This window comes from Euprymna scolopes, chromosome 22, assembly GCF_053919585.1.
Source record: "Euprymna scolopes isolate OS-2025 chromosome 22, ASM5391958v1, whole genome shotgun sequence".
NCBI lineage: Eukaryota > Metazoa > Mollusca > Cephalopoda > Sepiida > Sepiolidae > Euprymna > Euprymna scolopes.
Genome location: NC_136503.1, coordinates 6,891,871 through 6,912,614, shown reverse-complemented (window position 1 = coordinate 6,912,614; position 20,744 = coordinate 6,891,871). Strand labels below are relative to the sequence as shown.

The 20,744-nt window shown below is 32.1% G+C and overlaps 1 protein-coding gene across 2 annotated transcripts in view; it reads left to right on the top strand.

Annotated features, from left to right (window-relative positions):
* Nucleotides 1-20,744, top strand: part of LOC145243775 (uncharacterized) — a 36,576-nt gene that overhangs the window by 2,337 nt on the left and 13,495 nt on the right. The window contains exon 2 of one of the 2 annotated variants that reach the window (XM_080106816.1): nt 10,143-10,184. The exons of the other annotated variant lie outside the window; for it this stretch is intronic. Coding sequence (XP_079962942.1) covers nt 10,143-10,184 — 42 coding nt within the window. The remainder of the gene's footprint in view (nt 1-10,142; nt 10,185-20,744) is intronic. 2 annotated transcript variants of the gene reach the window in all.

The following is a 20,744-nucleotide window of genomic DNA, read 5'->3' as shown; positions in this document are numbered from 1 at the left end:
TACTTACGGGAAATACCATGTGAAGATTGCTAATATCCCTAAGTATAAGCGAAATGTTGCATCTCTGTGGCATTTTTACAAGCATTTTAATAGAAAATGCTCTGATGAACTCCTCGCGCTTGTATCCCTTCAACGTATATACCCCAACAAACATGTTTAGCAACAAGCTTCACTGGAGAGGTCCTTAGATGCCAGAAAGGCTTATACTCTAGCGCCTTTTTCCTCGAACTGCTAGACTTTTTCTTTCTTCTTTTTTTTTTACATAGGAGGCCACTCAAGGATAAGGGTTAAAGAGTGTACAGTAGAAATTGGACAATATAGTAATCATTATTAATGACAATTCGGTAAATTTGATAACTTATATGGAACGGCTCATCAAGAACTTGTTTACGTTAGACTTGAAGACAACCATATTGTAGTCACCTGGAAAGCAGGAAAACGGAAAACAATTCCATAGGCGTGCAGTTCTAAGAAAGAAGCTTTATTCATGGAATCTACGCTTAGGTTTAGGCACAGATAAAGAGTGGGGGAAATTATTGATAGTGTTTTCAGCTATACGAGTGTTTCTTGTGAAAGTTTGGCGAGGGGGGACCATAGACTGAAGCTCAGTCGAACACTTTCCATGAAAATAACGATACATCAGAGACAAGCTCGCAACATCTCTTCTGTGAGATAGATGTTGCAGGGAAGAGTAAAGGACATCTCCTACGAGGCTACGAAGTCTATTTTGAACTCTATCAAGGCAGGAAATTTCTTTCTAGCTGCTCCTGTTCAGATGTGGCAACAGTGTTCCATCCTTGGACGTACCTGGTTCTTATATAGATAGAGAATTGCATCAGCAGTGAGATATCTACTGGATCGATAAAAAGATCCCACCATTTTCCTTCCTGTTACCTTTTTCCATCACTGTACTGACACGCAGAACTTTAAATGCAATGTAAACCGACATCTCGATCATCTACCATGAACATGGTCCAAAACAGTAGCTCTTTACGTCCAAGGCAATATGCCATGTTTGGGGCTGAACATTACAAAAAATAAATAAATGAATAAATGAATACTAAAGCGTAGCTAATCAAATTTTGTTTCCCTATGGTATTTTACCTCTGCTAAGGAAAAGGTTATGTTTCCGGTTGATTTGTTTATTTTTTTTATTGTTTGTTTGTCTGTTTACAGCCTAGTGTCCGAATTACTTAACTAATCGTCACTAAATTTGGGCAAAATATCGGGCATAGTTTAACTTGAATTAACTTTATTGATTGCATTTTGAGATATCAAGGCCAAAATTTATTGTCAAGGTCACGAAAAGAGTAAAAGTCACCCACCGATTCTGTTCATAATAGAGACTTTCTAGATGGTCCATATTGTAGCCAATGAAGTCCGGAATCTTAGAAAACTGTAACGTGGCAACATGACTATAAAATGTTTCGTCATGGTCCAAATTTTACAGAATTTAAACTTTTAATATTTTCTCTCAATGTATGAATGTGAAGCTATTTAAGAACAATAAAAAAAAGTTTCATCCAAAATGTTCATCCTGAGTCGATAGTTTTTGAGTTATCAACGTTTCAATCGAATAATCTCATGAATAGTTCATGAAATATGAAGAAATAAATTTCAACTAGATCATCTGCTTTTTTTTTTTTTTTTTTTTTTTTTTTTTTTTTTTTTATTACATTTTCACCCCAAACAAGGCACATTGCCACTTTAATGTAGGGGGCTACTATCAAGGGAAACATCTACTGGGGTACTATGTAGGGATTAGGGCAGCGAGATGTTGGTTCACGTTGCACTTGAACTTATGCATGTCAGTACAGTTGGGGAAGCAGTGACCTGGAATGGAATTCCAAAGTCTAGCAGTTCTGGGGAAGAAACTACTGGAGTAGAAGGATCTTTTACATCTAGGGATCTCTACAGTGTGGGGGTGGGATTGTGTAGCTTGTCGGGTCTGTCGAGGGTGTTCACGTCGTGGGGGCACAAGTGCTTGCAGTTCTTCAGAGCATTCACCATTATAATACTTGTAGAACAGGCAGAGGGATGCAACGTTTCGACGATGGGACAGAGGCTGAAGTTTTGATGCCAGTTTAGGGCCTATCAGATTTGCGACTCTCTTTTGAACCCTGTCAAGGAGCGAGAGACTAGTAGCCGATGCACCGGCCCAAATATGACAGCAATACTCCATACATGGGCGAATAGTGGCCTTATAGAGGTACATGATACTTTCGGGTGTTAGAAGTTTTCTAGCACGGTAGAGAGAGCCCACCTTCCTCGCAGCGGCCCTGGCAATGCCCTCGATGTAATTGTTCCAGCTCATGTTTCCTGTGAACGTTAGGCCAAGGAGCTTGAAAGACGTACTCTCAGCTAAAGAGTTGTTGGCCATTGCTATAGGTGGTAGAGAAGGTTTCTTGTAATTATTGAATGAAACCAGTTTTGTCTTGGTGGCATTGAACGTTACCATCCATTTTTGTCCCCATTCCACTACTGATTTGAGGTCATCCTCTAGTGTTTCTGCCATTACTTTAGATATATGTTCATTTGTTTTCCTGTCGTGCCTGCTATAGAGTGTGGTGTCATCAGCATATATACCCATCTCAGAGGCAGTTTTGTCGGGGAGGTCATTTATGAATATCAGGAACAGCAGAGGACCAAGGATAGATCCCTGGGGCACTCCCGCATTTATATTATATTGTTTAGACGTACGACCGTCGAGGACAACCTGGATTTTTCTCTTATCTAAGAAGGATTTAATTATGTTAAGTATTCTACCAGTGATACCGTAAGATCTAATCTTCCTGAGGAGACCCTCATGCCATACCCTGTCAAAAGCCTTAGATATATCTAGAGCTACCGCTCTGCCCTCTCCCGCTTTGTCCAGTGAATGGTATATGCGTTCAGAGATTACAGTGAGGATGTCTGCTTATTCTCAAGAGGACAAATGCATTATTTTCCTAAATATTTGGATCCCACAAAATAAATGCTAAAATATTCGTCGATGTTAGAATTAAGCTAACTGTAAAAAAACCACTTTTAATTAAATTGCTCTAATGAGTTTTAATTTGTAAAGAACACATCAAGTAACTCATCGTTTATTAATTTAATCTCTATCATTTTTACCCTCTCTTAAAATATGTTTATGAAATCCTGTCACTCTTTTTTTCCTCCTCGACTACAGATGAAATAGTATTACTGCCCGTGATGATATTTAGAATGAACGATTCTAATCTCTCTCTCCCTACTTTTCGACCTTTCTCTCTCTCCGCACATATATATATATATATATATATATATATATATATATATATATATATATATATATATATTAGTTATCATTTCCAAACATGAATATATATTTAATTCACGTGCATAATTTTGTATTCATTTTTATGAAGTACGTCTTACACATGTTTCGTTGAATTGTGGCAGGTCAATAAACAACTACTCAAAGACAAATATATATCCATAAAAAAAACAGTGTGAAAGTCCTTTTCATATGGAATCAAAAATGATTTGGAGAAGAAAAAATGTAGATAAAAGGAAATGGAAATCTTTAAAGTTTGCAAAAAACACTTATTGTAGTGCTTATAGGCCACACCCCCGAAAAAAATAATATAATTCAAAGTACATGTATGAAAGCCGTCTTATGTCCTTATATATATATATATATATATATATATATATATATATATATATATATATATATATATATATATATATATATATATATAAGAAAAATGCATTCTGGTTTACACCGCCCTATAATTAAATGCTAAAACTAAACTTTGCACGCAATTCCTAAATATCATCAAAAACTCGTCTCTGTAATTAATCCCTTGCACAAGATCTTTAATAAAAAGGATAAATTAAAACTGTCTTACTTTTTGTAAGAACTTGGGGAGAATTATTAAAGCACACAATGACAAAATACTAAATGAGAGAAGTAGAGAAAATAATAACAAAATGCATAAAAGATGGTCAATATAGAAGCAATAAAAATAACACTGGAAAAATGGTGGGATCTTTCTATCGATCCGGTAAATATCTCACTGCTGATGCTATTCTCTATCTATATAAGAGCCAGGTACGTCCAAAGATGGAATACTGTTGCCACATCTGGGCAGGAGCTGCTAGAAAGGACTTGGCCTGCCTTGATAGAGTTCAAAATAGACTTCGTAGCCTCGTAGGAGATGTCCTTTTCTCTTCACTGCAACCTCTATCTCACAGAAGAGATGTTGCGAGTTTGTCTCTGATGTATCGTTATTTTCATGGAAAGTGTTCAACTGAGCTTCAATCTATGGTCCCCCCTCGCCAAACTTTCACAAGAAACACTCGTCTAGCTGTAAACACTATCAATAATCCCCCCCACTCTTTATCTGTGCCTAAACCTAAACGTAGATTCCATGAACAAAGCTTCTTTCTTAGAACTGCACGCCTGTGGAATTGTCTTCCGTTTTCCTGCTTTCCGGTTGACTATAATATGGTTGTGTTCAAGTCTAAAGTAAATAAGTTCTTGATGAGCCGTTCCATATAAGTTATCAAATTTACCAAATTTTCATTACTAATGATTACTATATTGTCCAATTTCTACTGTACACTCTTTAACCCTTATCCTTGAGTGGCCTCTGGGCCTTGATAATGTGGTGATGCCTATGTAAAAAAAAAAAAAAAAAAAAAAAAAAACGAAAATACAATCACTAGAAATAGTAATAACCCAAACACATAAATAGAAATAAGAAAGTCTATAATAAAGAGAAAGGTAATAACAGTAGAACTAGTGCACTATGTCCACTACAAAATAAATCTCTAACCAAAAGCGACAATATTTGCCAAGGAATGCAAGAATAACAAGAAGTACTACGTGGATATGATCTCCCTAGATTTTAAAACCAAACACAAAAGGGGTGCTCCACCACTAAAAAACAAATGTCAGTTGAACCTTTGAGAGAAGCTCTGCCATAGGCTAACGAAAACATTAACCTGTGTCACATCGCCAAACCGGAAGTGACTAATTTTTAAATTAAGGCTAATCAATCAAAAAGAGGGGATGACTTTCAAAAATATCGGCGAAAAAGGCGACTCCTCTGTGTAGAAAAGTGCCCAGTTGAGGGTTAAGGAATGATTTAAACCAATTTTTCGATACTTGTCGTCCGAAGGGTCGAGCTTCAAAGTGATACTAATCTCGTGAAAATCCGTCGCCTCGATCGAAAGCTTTAGGTAGATATACAAACATACATACACACATTTAAACAGACAGGTGAGATATATATATATATATATAGTAAGTTATAAAAATATATATGGCAATTAAGCTACACAGAATATGCCGTGTTTCATCCACGCTAGGATTCGTCATATATATATATATATATATATATATATATATATATATATATATATATATATATAATCATCCACAGACAAACTGTTTCACAGTATCAAAACTCTTTAGTGAGACTAGACTGACACGCATCTCAAGCCATGAGTCGAACCTATGGCAATCTAGTCAATAGTCGGCAGCTCTAACAATGAGGCTACAAAACAGTTAGTAACTGATATATTTTTATCGTTACTTAGTAGTTTTCTATTTATTTATTTTCATCACATTAAATAGTAGCATGTAATATCGTTAACGACAGTGTCCAACCTCTGACGTTATATATATATATATATATATATATATATATATATATATATATATATATATATATATTATTATTATTATTATTATTATTATTATTATTATTTATTCCAAGATAAATAGTTGTATTTGGTCGCTACCAACAGCCATCTGTTTCAGTCAATGAGAGTTCATCAGGCGACCCTGAAGCATACGACACTATAGAAAAAAAGTTTTTTTTTTCTATACCGTCGAATGGTTCCAGGTCGCCAGGCGAAGTTTCATTGTTTGAAACAGATGGCGGTTTTGTAGCGACCAAATAGCGACTACTTACCTTCGAATAAATAAAAATAAAAAAATATTATTGAGCACTATCTAACAACCTCGTTATATTCATTAGTACCTACTTATGAACATCTTAAACCTATATGTATTATTATTATTATTATTATTATTATTATTATTATTATTATTATTATTATTATAATAATAATAATAATAATAATAATAATAATAATAATAATAATAATAAATGGACTCTCCTTCACACAATTAAGTTGTTCGAAATCCACACAGATGATTTGTTTCTACAAGCGATGGCTTTGTGTAGAATCGTCCTCACTTTTGGGGCAACTGCTTACCTCAGTCGATACAATTGATTGCCACGAACAGAACAGATAGTAGATCTTAGGTTTGATATCAGTTTTCCTCATCCTAGACGCATTACTTAACGAATATTAAGGATGCATCTCCCTCTCAGTGTTTTAAACGCACCATCAGATGCTAACTACAACTTTCTATGTGTCGGTGCAATACATACAGCGCCTATATATATATATATATATATATATATATATATATATATATATATATATATATATATATATATATATATATATATTGGATCTGTGAGGTGTGTGACTTGGCTCTACTTTCCAAGGAAGGTCTTGTTAATCACATGACAGCGCACGATGATACGGGTTCCAGGACAGATGGACTTTCTGACAAAACGCTGCAATCAATCAATCAATATATATATATATATATATAGTCAAAGGTAATAAGATAAGAAAAGAATTAAAAATTGAAAAAGTTCTATTATAAACAATAGGAAATATCACTGGTAGCAGTAATACTTTTTAATCCATTTGATGAAGAGAGTAAAGAAAATTACTCATTTTAGATTCTATCTTTTGTTATTATTTTGCATTGAACTAGTTTTACAAACTCACTTTTTGTCCTCACCTCTCCACGTACACACACTATCATACTATATATGACGATATTATTATCATTATTATTATTATTATTATTATTATTATTATTAGTATTATTATTATTATTATTATTAATAGCAGAATTTCTCTGAAATAAACTCTTGCTCAACCTTAATAAGTTTTCTCTATTCAAATAAAATCTCTGCACATCTGAGTTCTCATCCATCCCCCTTAACTTACACACAAACTTGTGTGCTGCTCTTGATCTACCAGTATTTCCACTGCACTCCTTGTGTACCCACAATGCTTACAAGTAGCTCGAAAACCCGATCCTAACTCCAAACTCCAAACTTTTCCCACAAACTAAATAGGGGACTTTCTAAGATTACACCCCCTTTGTTCTGCGTAATATACCCTCTCAAACTTTTATTTTCCATGTCTTTTCTTCAGTCTCATAACTTAACAAGTAAAATTTCTTCAGTCTCAAAGACAGGCACTAAATGATCAGCGTAAAAGAATCTCTTCTATAGACCCGCATGAAACTCCCCAGATAACGACGCTTTTAAACACAAGTGAAAAACAAGGTACTCACTACAGAACCCTGATGTACTCCGATATTAAAGATGATACCAAATATGCTATTAGTTCTAGCATTATTTTGAAAACATGCTTGAACAACTTTACCAACCACTTTTTGGCACTTAGTTTATTTAAGTCTACAAGACAACATCTCTTACAACCCAGTCAAAATCTTTCTTAAAAGCAATAAAAACAAAATACAGGTTATTCTTTTTACTAAGGTACTTCCTTGCATTTGTCTCAGGATAAATATAGAAGCAGTTGTACTTTGTCCAGATATAAAACTAAACTTCATTTAATTTTTATTTTACTTATTTCATGCTCAATTATTCTATCAACCACTTGAAGAGCCGGATACATCTTTTGGACCTCTGTAATTACCTCTCTCCAGAGTTTCTATTTTATAATTGTAACAGTTCAAAAGTTTAATAAGGCCTCAGTCTTCAGGAGCATGTTGTGTTAGATAAAGGAACTTGGAGATCGTGCACGCACACAAATTCCAGGTTAGCAAGGAACAAAGAAAATACTATGTCGGACTTGGTCTCATATATTGACCTCTAATGGAACAAAGAAAGAATTTGTCAATAAAAGAAAAAGGTTCGACGAACAAAAAACAACACAGAGAATGAGAGACGGTGAGAGACACAGGATCATTACGCCATTAGTTCGTCAACCCCAACCTCACCTTTCATCCTTGCTCGATACGTCCAACAACCACTTCAGGCAAAATAATAATTAAATATAAAACAGTTATATTATCAAAACGTCTCCGTGTTTGATTGTCAAACGGCTGGAACAAGTTAGAGTGCATATATTTATTTAATAACACGCACCGTATATGTGCAACAAACATGATTATACATATGTGAGCGATAAACAGACAAATCGTTACAGACAGACAATACAACATTTGTATCATCTGATTTGTCATCTTAATGCCTCAATGTTTCACCCACAGCCTCCGACATTTCTCCAACAACGTCTGGGTGTTCTACAATCTTACCCTTTTTGATCTCATGCACAACTTCCAATGCCATTTTTTCTCAATTTCTATGACTGGTCCAGATACAACCTCTGAAAATATTTTTCGTTCCCATGAAAACCCAGCATTTAACAATCTATTTATAAAAGCGTTTTCAAACATTTCTCTCATCCCATCCATTTGTTGCTCGACTTTATCGTAATTTCGAATGTACTTCTGTCCACACTTCTTCCTCATCTTCTTAGCAATCCTGAATAATTATTCATTTGGTCATCGCTTTCAGTCCTTTCATCCCTTTCAGCCATGCCTTTTGGCCATCCCTATCTGGAAACATCGCTTTTTCCGCTTCCATCTTGGTTTTGTAGATTTGCTCTTCCTTTTGGTCATCAGATAATGGATGGCTTTTAGAAATTGGCTTGCAAACTATTCTATCTCTGGACAGGTGTTTATTTATCCCCTTTTTTTCAAATGAATTGTGCCATGTTTTCTTTAGCTTTTCTCAGTAAACTGGTCTTGCTACCTCAACTTTTTGCATCTAACATTTTCATCCATTTTTTTTTCAATGTGACTAACCCAACGGAGTTTCCTGCTCTACATAATATTAAACCCCCGTCTTAGCTTTGTAAATCTAACTTTCTCTGGAAATCTAACTTGCTCAGCCTCTACCTCGGCTTTGTACATTGCTCTTTCTGTGCTTTTTGTGATCAGATACAATTCGTTTTTTTCACTCTACTCCATTGTTTACGTTTTCTTGGATACAATTCTCAACTTCGTCATTTCACAACCATGTCATCTGATGTCTTGGAGGCTCTTTTATTCACCTACAAATCTGCTTTGTTGCCTTTAACAATGCATCTTTCAACTTCTTCCATTGCCTTCCATATCTCCTAAAGTGGATCTGACAATCAAAAAAGCTCATTCGCTTTATCTTTGAACTCATATTTCACATCATGTTCATACAACCTCCGTACATTATGGCTATTTACCTCATGAGTCTTCGTCAATTTGAAGTTACAGATAATTGGTTTATGCAAATATCACAATTTCTTCAACTGGTATTACTTTAGCATCACTCAAGAGCTTTCTGTCGTTTGCCTTATCAGCAGATAATTTACTTTAATCTTTGCTGTTCCAGATTTCTTGTTTCTTTAAAGCAATATTTGTAACCAACTTTGTCCATGGCGGGAACAAACTCTTCTTCTGCAGTCTCATCGGCATATTCATTTCCTCCGTGCCCACCGTCAAAACCACAAGAAATGTTTCCAATAAGATAATTCAAATCGTCTGACAAGCCTTACTAGTGTTAGATATTAGCATTGCAACACCGAAAGTATTGCTAGTTGACGATTCTTATGATCGTTGTAATATCTGTAAAGGCATAATGTTATCCTATCAAAATAAATATTTGCAGAGAAAATTATTTATGTTAAGATATTTTTAATTGGAAAGAATGAACAATAGTTTAAAATAGATTGACCTCTAGAGTCTGACGTGATTTTATGTAGAGATCATTTTAAAGTGACGTGGACTTTAGGTAGAGTTTTTGGAAAAGATACGATAATTTGATGAGTCAAAAATCGGCGGTGAGCGAGAGCGGATCGAATCAGACGTTGATGGCTCCCGGTAGAGGAGATTAGAAGACATTATTCTAGGACTAGCGGCAACTTCCCAATGGAGAAATATCGGAAATAAAAGCTGCTGAAAAGACAACCTGAGATTTGTTGATTCATTAGGTGAATCTTTTTTGCAGCTGTTCCCGATGATCCATCAAACAAGATCTTGGACGGTTCAGGTATGTTTCTTCGATTTATCTTATGTTACAACCCAAGAGAACTATTATTTGTTCATTTTCTTACATGTCTGTTGTTAAAATGTATCTGTTGTCGTAGGTTTTGCAACACTAAACATTACACTATTAGACACATGTACATAATGTATACACCCCTCCATGTTATACAGAACGAATATTACATATTTGTTCTGGCGTCGTAATGTCATACAGAATACCCTAAAAATATTACAATAACAATTTCGTCATAAAACTCATCTTTTGCATCGTTTGCATCTTCACTCAAATTGTGTTGCACAAACTGATGTTGTTGTGGACTTTTTCCCACCAGCTGTCATATTTCGTGTGAATTGAAGGTTGCAGATTAATTTTTCAATCTCATTAATAAAAACGTGTTAACGAGGTGTCATGACGTATCTGAATCGACGTTATTTCCCATAATGCAATAGGTTGTTTTTCTATCCGCCTCTGTGAAAATCATACAAGAGTTCACCATGAATGTCAGATTATGGCATTTTTCCTTTTCACAGAATTAAAGTGTAGATTTCTAACTATATTTTTTGCCAAGATGTGTGTAGTGCAGCAATTGTCTCTTGAAAAGTTAACATGGAAAGTTTTACTACATGACCCCACCCCACAAGAGCGTTGATACTGTCACATGCCTCGGGCGACTAATACCAGCGTCCTTCCGCCTGCGTTGGTGGAATGAATCAGTCAAAGTCACATCCAGATAGTTCATTTTTAAAATCAGTTTTCAATTACATTTTTTTAGTTCTGCAGTTGCAAAATTATCACAATATTTAATGGAACTCTCCTTCGCAAGATTTGTTAGTTTCACAACTGAAGCTGTGCGGTTGCTTTGTGCCTTAGCATGGTCTATGAAAAGAGTTCACGAGTGCATTTTCTGTCGATGATTTTGATTTCTTTCGCAAAAGTTCCTACAGCTTTTAGAGGTTTAGGTAAAACGTGGTTTTGTTGATCTGGCCTTACTGCGTGTGCATTATATTTTATTTTCCTCTAATTTGACCTACGCATGTTTGTCTATGATGTTTAGAATAAAACCTGAATCTACCAGCATGGCAAGTGTCTGATGTTACGTGTCACTTTGCCAGTCTCGATTGTAAAGGCATAGGCGCTGTTCAGGTACGAGGTGCCTTTAATAAGTTTCCAGGTTTTTTTCGTATGGGCACTTTCATTGATAGTACACACATGAAACTCTATTCCCCTCCGAAGTAATCTCCTCCGGCTGAAATGCACTTGTTGTAATGTTCCAACAATTCCAGAAAGGCTCCATAAAAGTCCTCTCATGCGAGCATGTCAATGACCCTCATCACAGCCTCTGTCATCTTCTCAATTGTTTCATAAAGACAGCCTCTAAGGTTTTCCTTGGGCTTAGGGAATAAGCAAAAGTCACATGGAGCAAGGTCTGGACAATAGGGAGAGTGAGAAACTGCCCACCTTAGTCAAATAGTCTGTCACAACATTGGAGTTGTAGTCAAATAGTCTGTCACAACATTGGAGTTGTAGACATGTTTGCGTAAATCTTCCGCATCTTCATTTCATCGCTAATAATTGTGTGTACAGTTCCCACACTGACATCAAACTGTGCACTTATTGTCTTTATAGGCAAACGACGGTCCTTATCTATGAAATTCTTTATTTGACCAATCATTTCTGGTGTTCTGACTTCCTTGCTCCTCCCACACTTCTCGTCATCCTTCACAAACTTCCTGCCTTCCTTGAATCTCTTATGCCACATAAAAACTGATGCTCGATTCATGAAAGATGGTCTAAAAGCAGTCTGAAGCATTCCATACGTTTCTGTGGCACTTTTCCAAGTTTAAAACAGAATTTTATTGCATATCATTCTTTTAAAGTGTCCTCACGTCCAGAGTACATTTTTAAAATACACCACTTGTGACTATCAGGCTTTAGTAGGATGTATTCGAATTCCTGCTGTAGCTGTTCATTGGAAGCTGAAATCATAAAAATTTGCCAGTCATGACTCATAAGATCTATAGCAATAACAAACTGAATTTTCAAAAGTCTATGACAATTTTAAATGCCTGTACAAAAAAGTCTGGAAACTTATTGTAGACACCTCGTATTGTAGAGTGTCGTTACACCCTCATGTTACGACGTTTACTTGCTTTGTTTTGTAAACGCTAATGAAGTAGTTCACTCTAATGCATTTGTTGCATTTTTACCATATGCCGAAATTGAAAATTATTTCCATAGTTTCTTGCTACCAGATCAGGCTGTCTGAGGATACTGGTTGCTTCTATAATTACTGAAATAGTAAAGATCTTCCTAAAATTCCAGTTTCTTTTTATGTTATACATAAGACCTTGATATTCTGATATCTCTTCCTTCTCATCTTTTTTTAACCCAGCATCATTGGGAACACTGACTTCTACTAAGGTTGCCGCTTTCTCCTTTTTGTCCTATATCACTTTGTCAAGTTTAATAGATCCGTTTTCTAGGTACATAGTTATAGTCATAGTGAATGGGGTTTTTTGGGGTTGTTTTACATAGGCATCACCACTTATCACGGCCAAGAGGCCACTCGAGGATAAGGGCTAAAGAGTCTACAGTAGAAATTGGACGATATAGTAACCGTTAGTAATGGAGATTCGATAAATTTGTTAACTTATACGGAACGGCTCATCAAAAACTTGTTTACGTTAGACTTGAAGACAACCATATTGTAGTCAGCTGGAAAGTAGAAAAACGGAAGACAATTCCATAGGCGTGCAGTTCTAAGAAAGAAGCTTTGCTGGTGCATGACTTATTTCTACCTGTTCTTTCTGGTATATGTGCTGCCTTCAATATTTTGGGGTTAGTATATGTTCATTTAAAATGTTCAATTTAATAAAATGTATGTGTTTGTACCTGTAATTTATGATTACATATATGTGAGTAACAGTGTCGGCATTTATGTGATGATTTGCGTCAGAATACATGAGTGTGTTAATGTGTATGTTGCCCTTTGTCAGGATGTGTATGTGAACAACTGTGTGTGTGTGTGTGTGTGTGTGTGTGTGTGTGTGTGTGTGTGGGTGGGTGGGTGGGTGTGTGTGTGTGTGTGTGTGTGTGTGTGTGTGTGTGTGTGTGTGTGTGTGTGTGTGTGTGTTGAGATTATGTTTTCCTTAAGATAGTTTTGCTTTTTGTCGTATGTAAACATGTGTATGAGCTGGAACAAAAAAAAATCAGCACACGGTTAACAGGACAACGTTTCCACCTCCGTCACCCACTTGGGGATTGGGCGGCTACTATTAATTTTTCAACTCACACAAATACTTAAGCACTTTGACCAAAAATACACACACACGCACACACACATACACACACACACACATATTTATGTTTAACAATGTAAAGCATCGCATAAATGTCGACATTGTCGCGCACATATACACATTCATAAATTACAGACATAAATGTAATTTAAAGCACTCAAGTCCTACTCTTGGTTATGATGACAATAAATCTAACTCCACCACTTGTTACTCTGCTGTCAAAAATTCAGCACCAATGTTCGACACTCTGGTGTCTAAACTCTCAACTACAAAATGCGACTCACGGCTCAGGAGACTCGCTTCTTCAACGTCCAATTCTAAACTTCACAGTCCCTGAAAACTCAGGCTTTTTTTATTCCTAACCAGAGCATCTCATTTGCATATCACGTGACAAACTTGACAAACACGTAGCCATATAAAGAAAAAAAATGGCCATTATTTTTCTTTCTTCTTCTTCATTCTTTCCGGTTGCCCCAGAACAGGTCTATACTAATTTTTAACATCTTATCTTTGGTAACATTTCAGACCACTTATTCCAAGACCAAATAAGATTTTCTCATCGTGGTCAACGCACTGGTTCATACGATGAATGGTGCACCTATTCCCAACTAAATTTTTTAATCACAATGAACACATACATTTTATTACTTTTCAAATTGAATATTACAAATGAACAATTAGTAGATTAAAAAAATCTTGTAATTTATATATATATATATATATATATATATATATATATATATATATATATATATATATATATATATATCGCGTGTTGTTAAACAATGTTTTCCTGCTTTATTCTGTAGAAATTTTATTTTCCTTTTTCTCTATTTACCTCCCCTTCCTTTTTTCCCGCTATTAGTGTCTTTTTACTCTCTCCATCCACTTACTTTACTTCCTCTAATTGGTGTATTTTCTTTTCTCTTTCTCCCCTTCTTTTCTCCACCTCTCTCGGTATATCTGGTGCTAATACTTCTTGCTGTGTCACGCGGGATTCGATTGGTTAAAACATTGAGCGCGCGATTTTAAAAAGAGTGAAACCAACAGAAGCTGGGGAAGATAAAAAAACACTAGAGACTGCCAGGATACTAAAAGTACTAGAGCGGTGTTAGGCTTTGAAAGCTCCAGAGCGGTGTTGCGTCGAACTGAATTACACCAGAGCGGTGTTGTGACGAACTGAAAGAACCAGAGCGGTTTTGCGACCTTTGAATTACACCAGAGCGGTGTTGCGACGTTTGAAATACAAGAAAAAGTAATATTAACCATCGAGATTATTAAACTTACCAAACAAATCCTGAACGGAATCGAAATCAGATAAAATTATAAATTCGAGAAATAAGCAAAACAAAGTCTGTTTTCAATTTCCCATGACAACAGTTGGAATTACAATTTATTCGATAAAATAGTATCTATATGCTATTTCTGGATGAATATTAATTCGATGTTAAATAACCCAAGAAAGGGTTGATATGCCGTAAAAAAAGCAAAATAAAAGAAATAAATTTTGGTAACGGATCCTCCATCGAATTATTTCTAGTGGTGAGAAGTCAGATAAACTCAATTGGAAACTGCTAATGATTTATGCATCTTAATTCTGCATTGAATAACACAAAAAAGGGTAAAAAGTGTTGGCGTGTTCCAACTACGCTGAATTCTTTTTTTTGTAAAAGTATAATTGTTAAAAGAGTTCTTAAGAACCGCCAGAGGGACTGATTTAGCTACCAAGTCGAACTATACATTTCCTTTTCTATTATTCTTTCCTTTTCTATTTTTCTTTTTGATGAAATTTTTATACCAGTTTACCTTGGTCTCTTTATTTTTGATTAAATTTCTTTTAGACTTCTTAGTCTCATGCAACGGGATAAAATTCGTTGAACGTAACGATAAAATTTCCGTTAATTAATCTTTCATGAATTTTTCTCTTTGTAAGCATTTTCTGATAATTTTATAACAATTTGAATGTCAGCATGGATGTTAACATTATTTCTAAGATGCGATTTCAGTTAACACCTGAATAAATTAGGTTCCGCGTTGCTGCAAAGGTGAAGAAAATAAAATCACATCATTTTATTGGGCTTTAAAAAAATCACGATCAACCGAAATGAAATTGGTCTAGTCCATAAAATTTACGTGTCGCAATTTAATTTTGTAATAAATTTTTTAATACTTAATCAGATTTTTTAATTCTCGTTATAGTTCATACTATTACTTTTAATAAATAAAAACCGTTAATAGTAATGAAAACAGAATAATAAGCCGTTATTAGTAATGAAACAAAAAATAAGCCGTTATTAGTAATGAAACAAAAAATAATCCTTTATTAGTAATGAAACGAAAAATAATCCTTTATTAGTAATGAAACGAAATAATAAGCAGTTATTAGTAATGAAACGAAATAATAAGCAGTTAATAGTAATGAAACGAAATAATAAGCAGTTAATAGAAATTAAACAAAATAATAAGCCCTTAAGAGTAATAAAACAATATAATAATCCCTTAATAGTAATGATACAAAATAAAAAAGCGGTAAATAGTAATGAAAAAAAAAACAAACAGTCAATTGTAATGAAACAAAATAATAAGCAGTTAATAGTAATGAAACAAAAAAAATAAGTCGTTAATAGTAATGAAACAAAATAATAAGCCGTTATTAGTAATGAAACGAAATGATAACCCGTTAATAGTAATGAAACAAAATAATAAGCCGTTAATAGTAATGAAACAAAATAATAAGCCGTTAATAGTAATGAAACAAAATGATCAGCCGTTAATAGTAATGAAACATTAATTAAGCCGTTAATAGTAATGAAACAAAATAATTAAGCGTTAATCATAATGAAACAAAATAATTAGCCGTTAATAGTAACAATATGAAAAATAAACCGTTAATAGTAATGAAACAAAATAATAAGCCGTTAATAGTAATGAAACAATATAATAAGTCGTTAATAGTAATGAAACAAAATAATAAGACGTTAATAGTAATGAAACGAAAAATAAGCCGTTAATAGTAATGAAACAAAATAATAAGTCGTTAATATTAATGAAAGACAATAATAAGCCGTTAATAGTAATGAAACGAAATAATAAGCCGTCAATAGAAATGAAACCAAATAAGCCGTTAATAGTAATGAAACAAAATAATAAGTCATTAATATTAATGAAACAAAATAATAAGTCGTTAATAGTAATTAAACGAAATAATAAGGCGTTAATAGTAATTAAACAAAATAATAAGGCGTTAATAGTAATGAAACAAAATAATAAGCCGTTAATAGTAATGAAACCAAATAAGCCGTTAATAGTAATGAAACAAAATAATAAGACGTTATTAGTAATGAAAGAAAATAATACGTCGTTAATAGTAATCAAAGAAAATAAAAAGCCGCTAATAGTATTAAAACAATAATTAGCAGTTAATATTAATGAAACAAAATAATAACCGTTAATAGTAATGAAAGAAAATAATAAGTCGTTAATATTAATGAAACAAAATAATAACCGTTAATAGTAATGAAACAAAATAAAAAGTCGTTAATATTAATGAAACAACATAAAAAGTCGTTAATAGTAATGAAACGAAAAAAAAGCCGTTAATAGTAATGAAACAAAATAATAAGCCGTTAATAGTAATGAAAAAAAATAATTAGCCGTTAATAGTAATGAAACAAAATAATAAGCCGTTAATAGTAATGAAACAAAATAATAAGACGTTAATAGTAATGAAACAAAATAATAAGACGTTAATAGTAATGAAACGAAAAATAAGCCGTTAATAGTAATGAAACAAAAAATAAGCCGTTAATAGTAATGAAACGAAAAATAAGCCGTTAATAGTAATGAAACGAAAAATAAGCCGTTAATAGTAATGAAACAAGATAATAAGTCGTTAATAGTAATGAAACAAAATAATAAGCCGTTAATAGTAATGAAACGAAAAATAAGACGTTAATAGTAATGAAACAAAAAATAAGCCGTTAATAGTAATGAAACAAAAAATAAGCCGTTAATAGTAATGAAACAAGATAATAAGTCGTTAATAGTAATGAAACAAAATAATAAGCCGTTAATAGTAATGAAGGAAATAATAAGTCGTTAATTGTAATGAAACGAAAAATAAGCCGTTAATAGTAATGAAACAACATAAGTTGTTAATAGTAATGAAAGGAAATAATAAGCCGTTAATAGTAATGAAACGAAAAATAAACCGTCAATAGTAATGAAACAAAAATAAGCCGTTAATATTAATGAAACAAAATAATAAGCCGTTAATAGTAATAAAACAAAATAATAAGCCGTTAATATTAATGAAAAAAAATAATAAGTCGTTAATATTAATGAAACAAAAATAAGCCCTTAATAGTAATGAAACAAAAAATAAGCCGTTAATATTAATGAAACAAAAATAATCCGTTAATAGTAATGAAACAAAAAACAAGCCGTTAACAGTAATGAAACGAAAAATAAGCCGTTAACAGTAATGAAACGAAAAATAAGCCGTTAATAGTAATGAAACAAAAATAATCCGTTAATATTAATGAAACAAAAATAATCCGTTAATAGTAATGAAACAAAAATAAGCCGTTAACAGTAATGAAACGAAAAATAAGCCGTTAACAGTAATGAAACGAAAAATAAGCCGTTAATAGTAATGAAACAAAAATAAGCCGCTAATAGTAATGAAACAAAATAATACGTCGTTAATATTAATGAAACAAAAATAAGCCGTTAATAGTAATGAAACAAAAATAAGCCGTTAATAGTAATGAAACAAAATAATAAGCCGTTAATAGTAATGAAACAAAATAATAAGACGTTAATATTATTGAAACGAAAAATAAGCCGTTAATAGTAATAAAACGAAAAATAAGCCGTTAATAATAATGAAACAAAATAAGACGTTAATAGTTATGAAAGGAAATAATGAGCCGTTAATAGTAATGAAATAAAATAAAAAGACGTTAATAATAATGAAACAAAATAATAAGCCGTTAATAATAATGAAACAAAATAATAAGCCGTTAATAGTAATGAAACAAAATAATAAGCCGTTAATAGTAATGAAACAAAATAATAAGCCGTTAATAATAATGAAACAAAATAATAAGCCGTAAATAATAATGAAACAAAATAATAAGCCGTTAATAGTAATGAAACAAAATAATAAGTCGTTAATAGTAATGAAAAAAAATAATAAGCCGTTAATAATAATGAAACAAAATAATAAGCCGTTAATAATAATGAAACAAAATAATAAGCCGTTAATAGTAATGAAACAAAATAATAAGCCGTTAATAGTAATGAAACAAAATAATAAGCCGTAAATAATAATGAAACAAAATAATAAGCCGTTAATAGTAGTGAAACGAAAATAATAAGCTTTTAAATAGTAATGAAACAAAATAATAAGCCATTAATAGTAATGAAACAAGATAATAAGCCGTTAATATTAATGAAACAAAATAATAAGCCGTTAATAGTAATAAAACAAAATAATAAGCCGTTAATATTAATGAAACAAAATAATAAGTCGTTAATATTAATGAAACAAAAATAAGCCCTTAATAGTAATGAAACAAAAAATAAGCCGTTAATATTAATGAAACAAAAATAATCCGTTAATAGTAATGAAACAAAAAACAAGCCGTTAATAGTAATGAAACAAAATAATAAGCCGTTAACAGTAATGAAACGAAAAATAAGCCGTTAATAGTAATGAAACAAAAATAAGCCGCTAATAGTAATGAAACAAAATAATACGTCGTTAATATTAATGAAACAAAAATAAGCCGTTAATTGTAATGAAACAAAAATAAGCCGTTAATAGTAATGAAACAAAATAATAAGCCGTTAATAGTAATGAAACAAAATAATAAGACGTTAATATTATTGAAACGAAAAATAAGCCGTTAATAGTAATAAAACGAAAAATAAGCCGTTAATAATAATGAAACAAAATAAGACGTTAATAGTTATGAAAGGAAATAATGAACCGTTGATAGTAATGAAATAAAATAATAAAACGTTAATAATAATGAAACAAAATAATAAGCCGTTAATAATAATGAAACAAAATAATAAGCCGTTAATAGTAATGAAACAAAATAATAAGCCGTTAATAGTAATGAAAAAAAATAATAAGCCGTTAATAATAATGAAACAAAATAATAAGCCGTTAATAGTAATGAAACAAAATAATAAGTCGTTAATAGTAATGAAAAAAAATAATAAGCCGTTAATAATAATGAAAGAAAATAATAAGCCGTTAATAATAATGAAACAAAATAATAAGCCGTTAATAGTAATGAAACAAAATAATAAGCCGTTTATATTAATGAAACAAAATAATAAGCCGTTAATAGTAATGAAACAAAATAATAAGCCGTTAATAGTAATGAAACAAAATAATAAGCCGTTAATAGTAATGAAACAAAATAATAAGCCGTTAATAATAATGAAACAAAATAATAAGCCGTTAATAATAATGAAACAAAATAATAAGCCGTTAATAGTAATGAAACAAAATAATAAGCCGTTAATAGTAATGAAACAAAATAATAAGCCGTTAATAGTAATGAAACAAAATAATAAGCCGTTAATAGTAATGAAACAAAATAATAAGCCGTTAATAGTAATGAAACAAAATAATAAGCCGTTAATAGTAATGAAACAAAATAATAAGCCGTTAATAATAATGAAACAAAATAATAAGCCGTTAATAGTAATGAAACAAAATAATAAGTCGTTAATAATAATGAAACAAAATAATAAGTCGTTAATAGTAATGAAACAAAATAATAAGCCGTTAATAGTAATGAAACAAAATAATAAGCCGTTAATAGTAATGAAACAAAATAATAAGCCGTTAATAATAATGAAACAAAATAATAAGCCGTTAATAGCAATGAGATAAAATAATAAGACGGTAATAGTAATGAAACAAAATAATAAGACGTTAATAGTAATGAAACAAAATAATAAGTTGTTAATATTAATAAAACAAAATAATAAGCCGTTAATAGTAATGAAACAAAATAATAAGCCGTTAATAGTAATGAAACAAAATAATAAGTCGTTAATATTAATAAAACAAAATAATAAGCCGTTAATAGTAATGAAACAAAATAATAAGCCGTTAATAGTAATGAAACAAAAAAATAAGCCGTTAATAGTAATGAAACAAAATAATAAGCCGTTAATATTAATGAAAAAAATAAGCCGTTAATAGTAATGAAACAAAAATAAGCCGTTAATATTAATG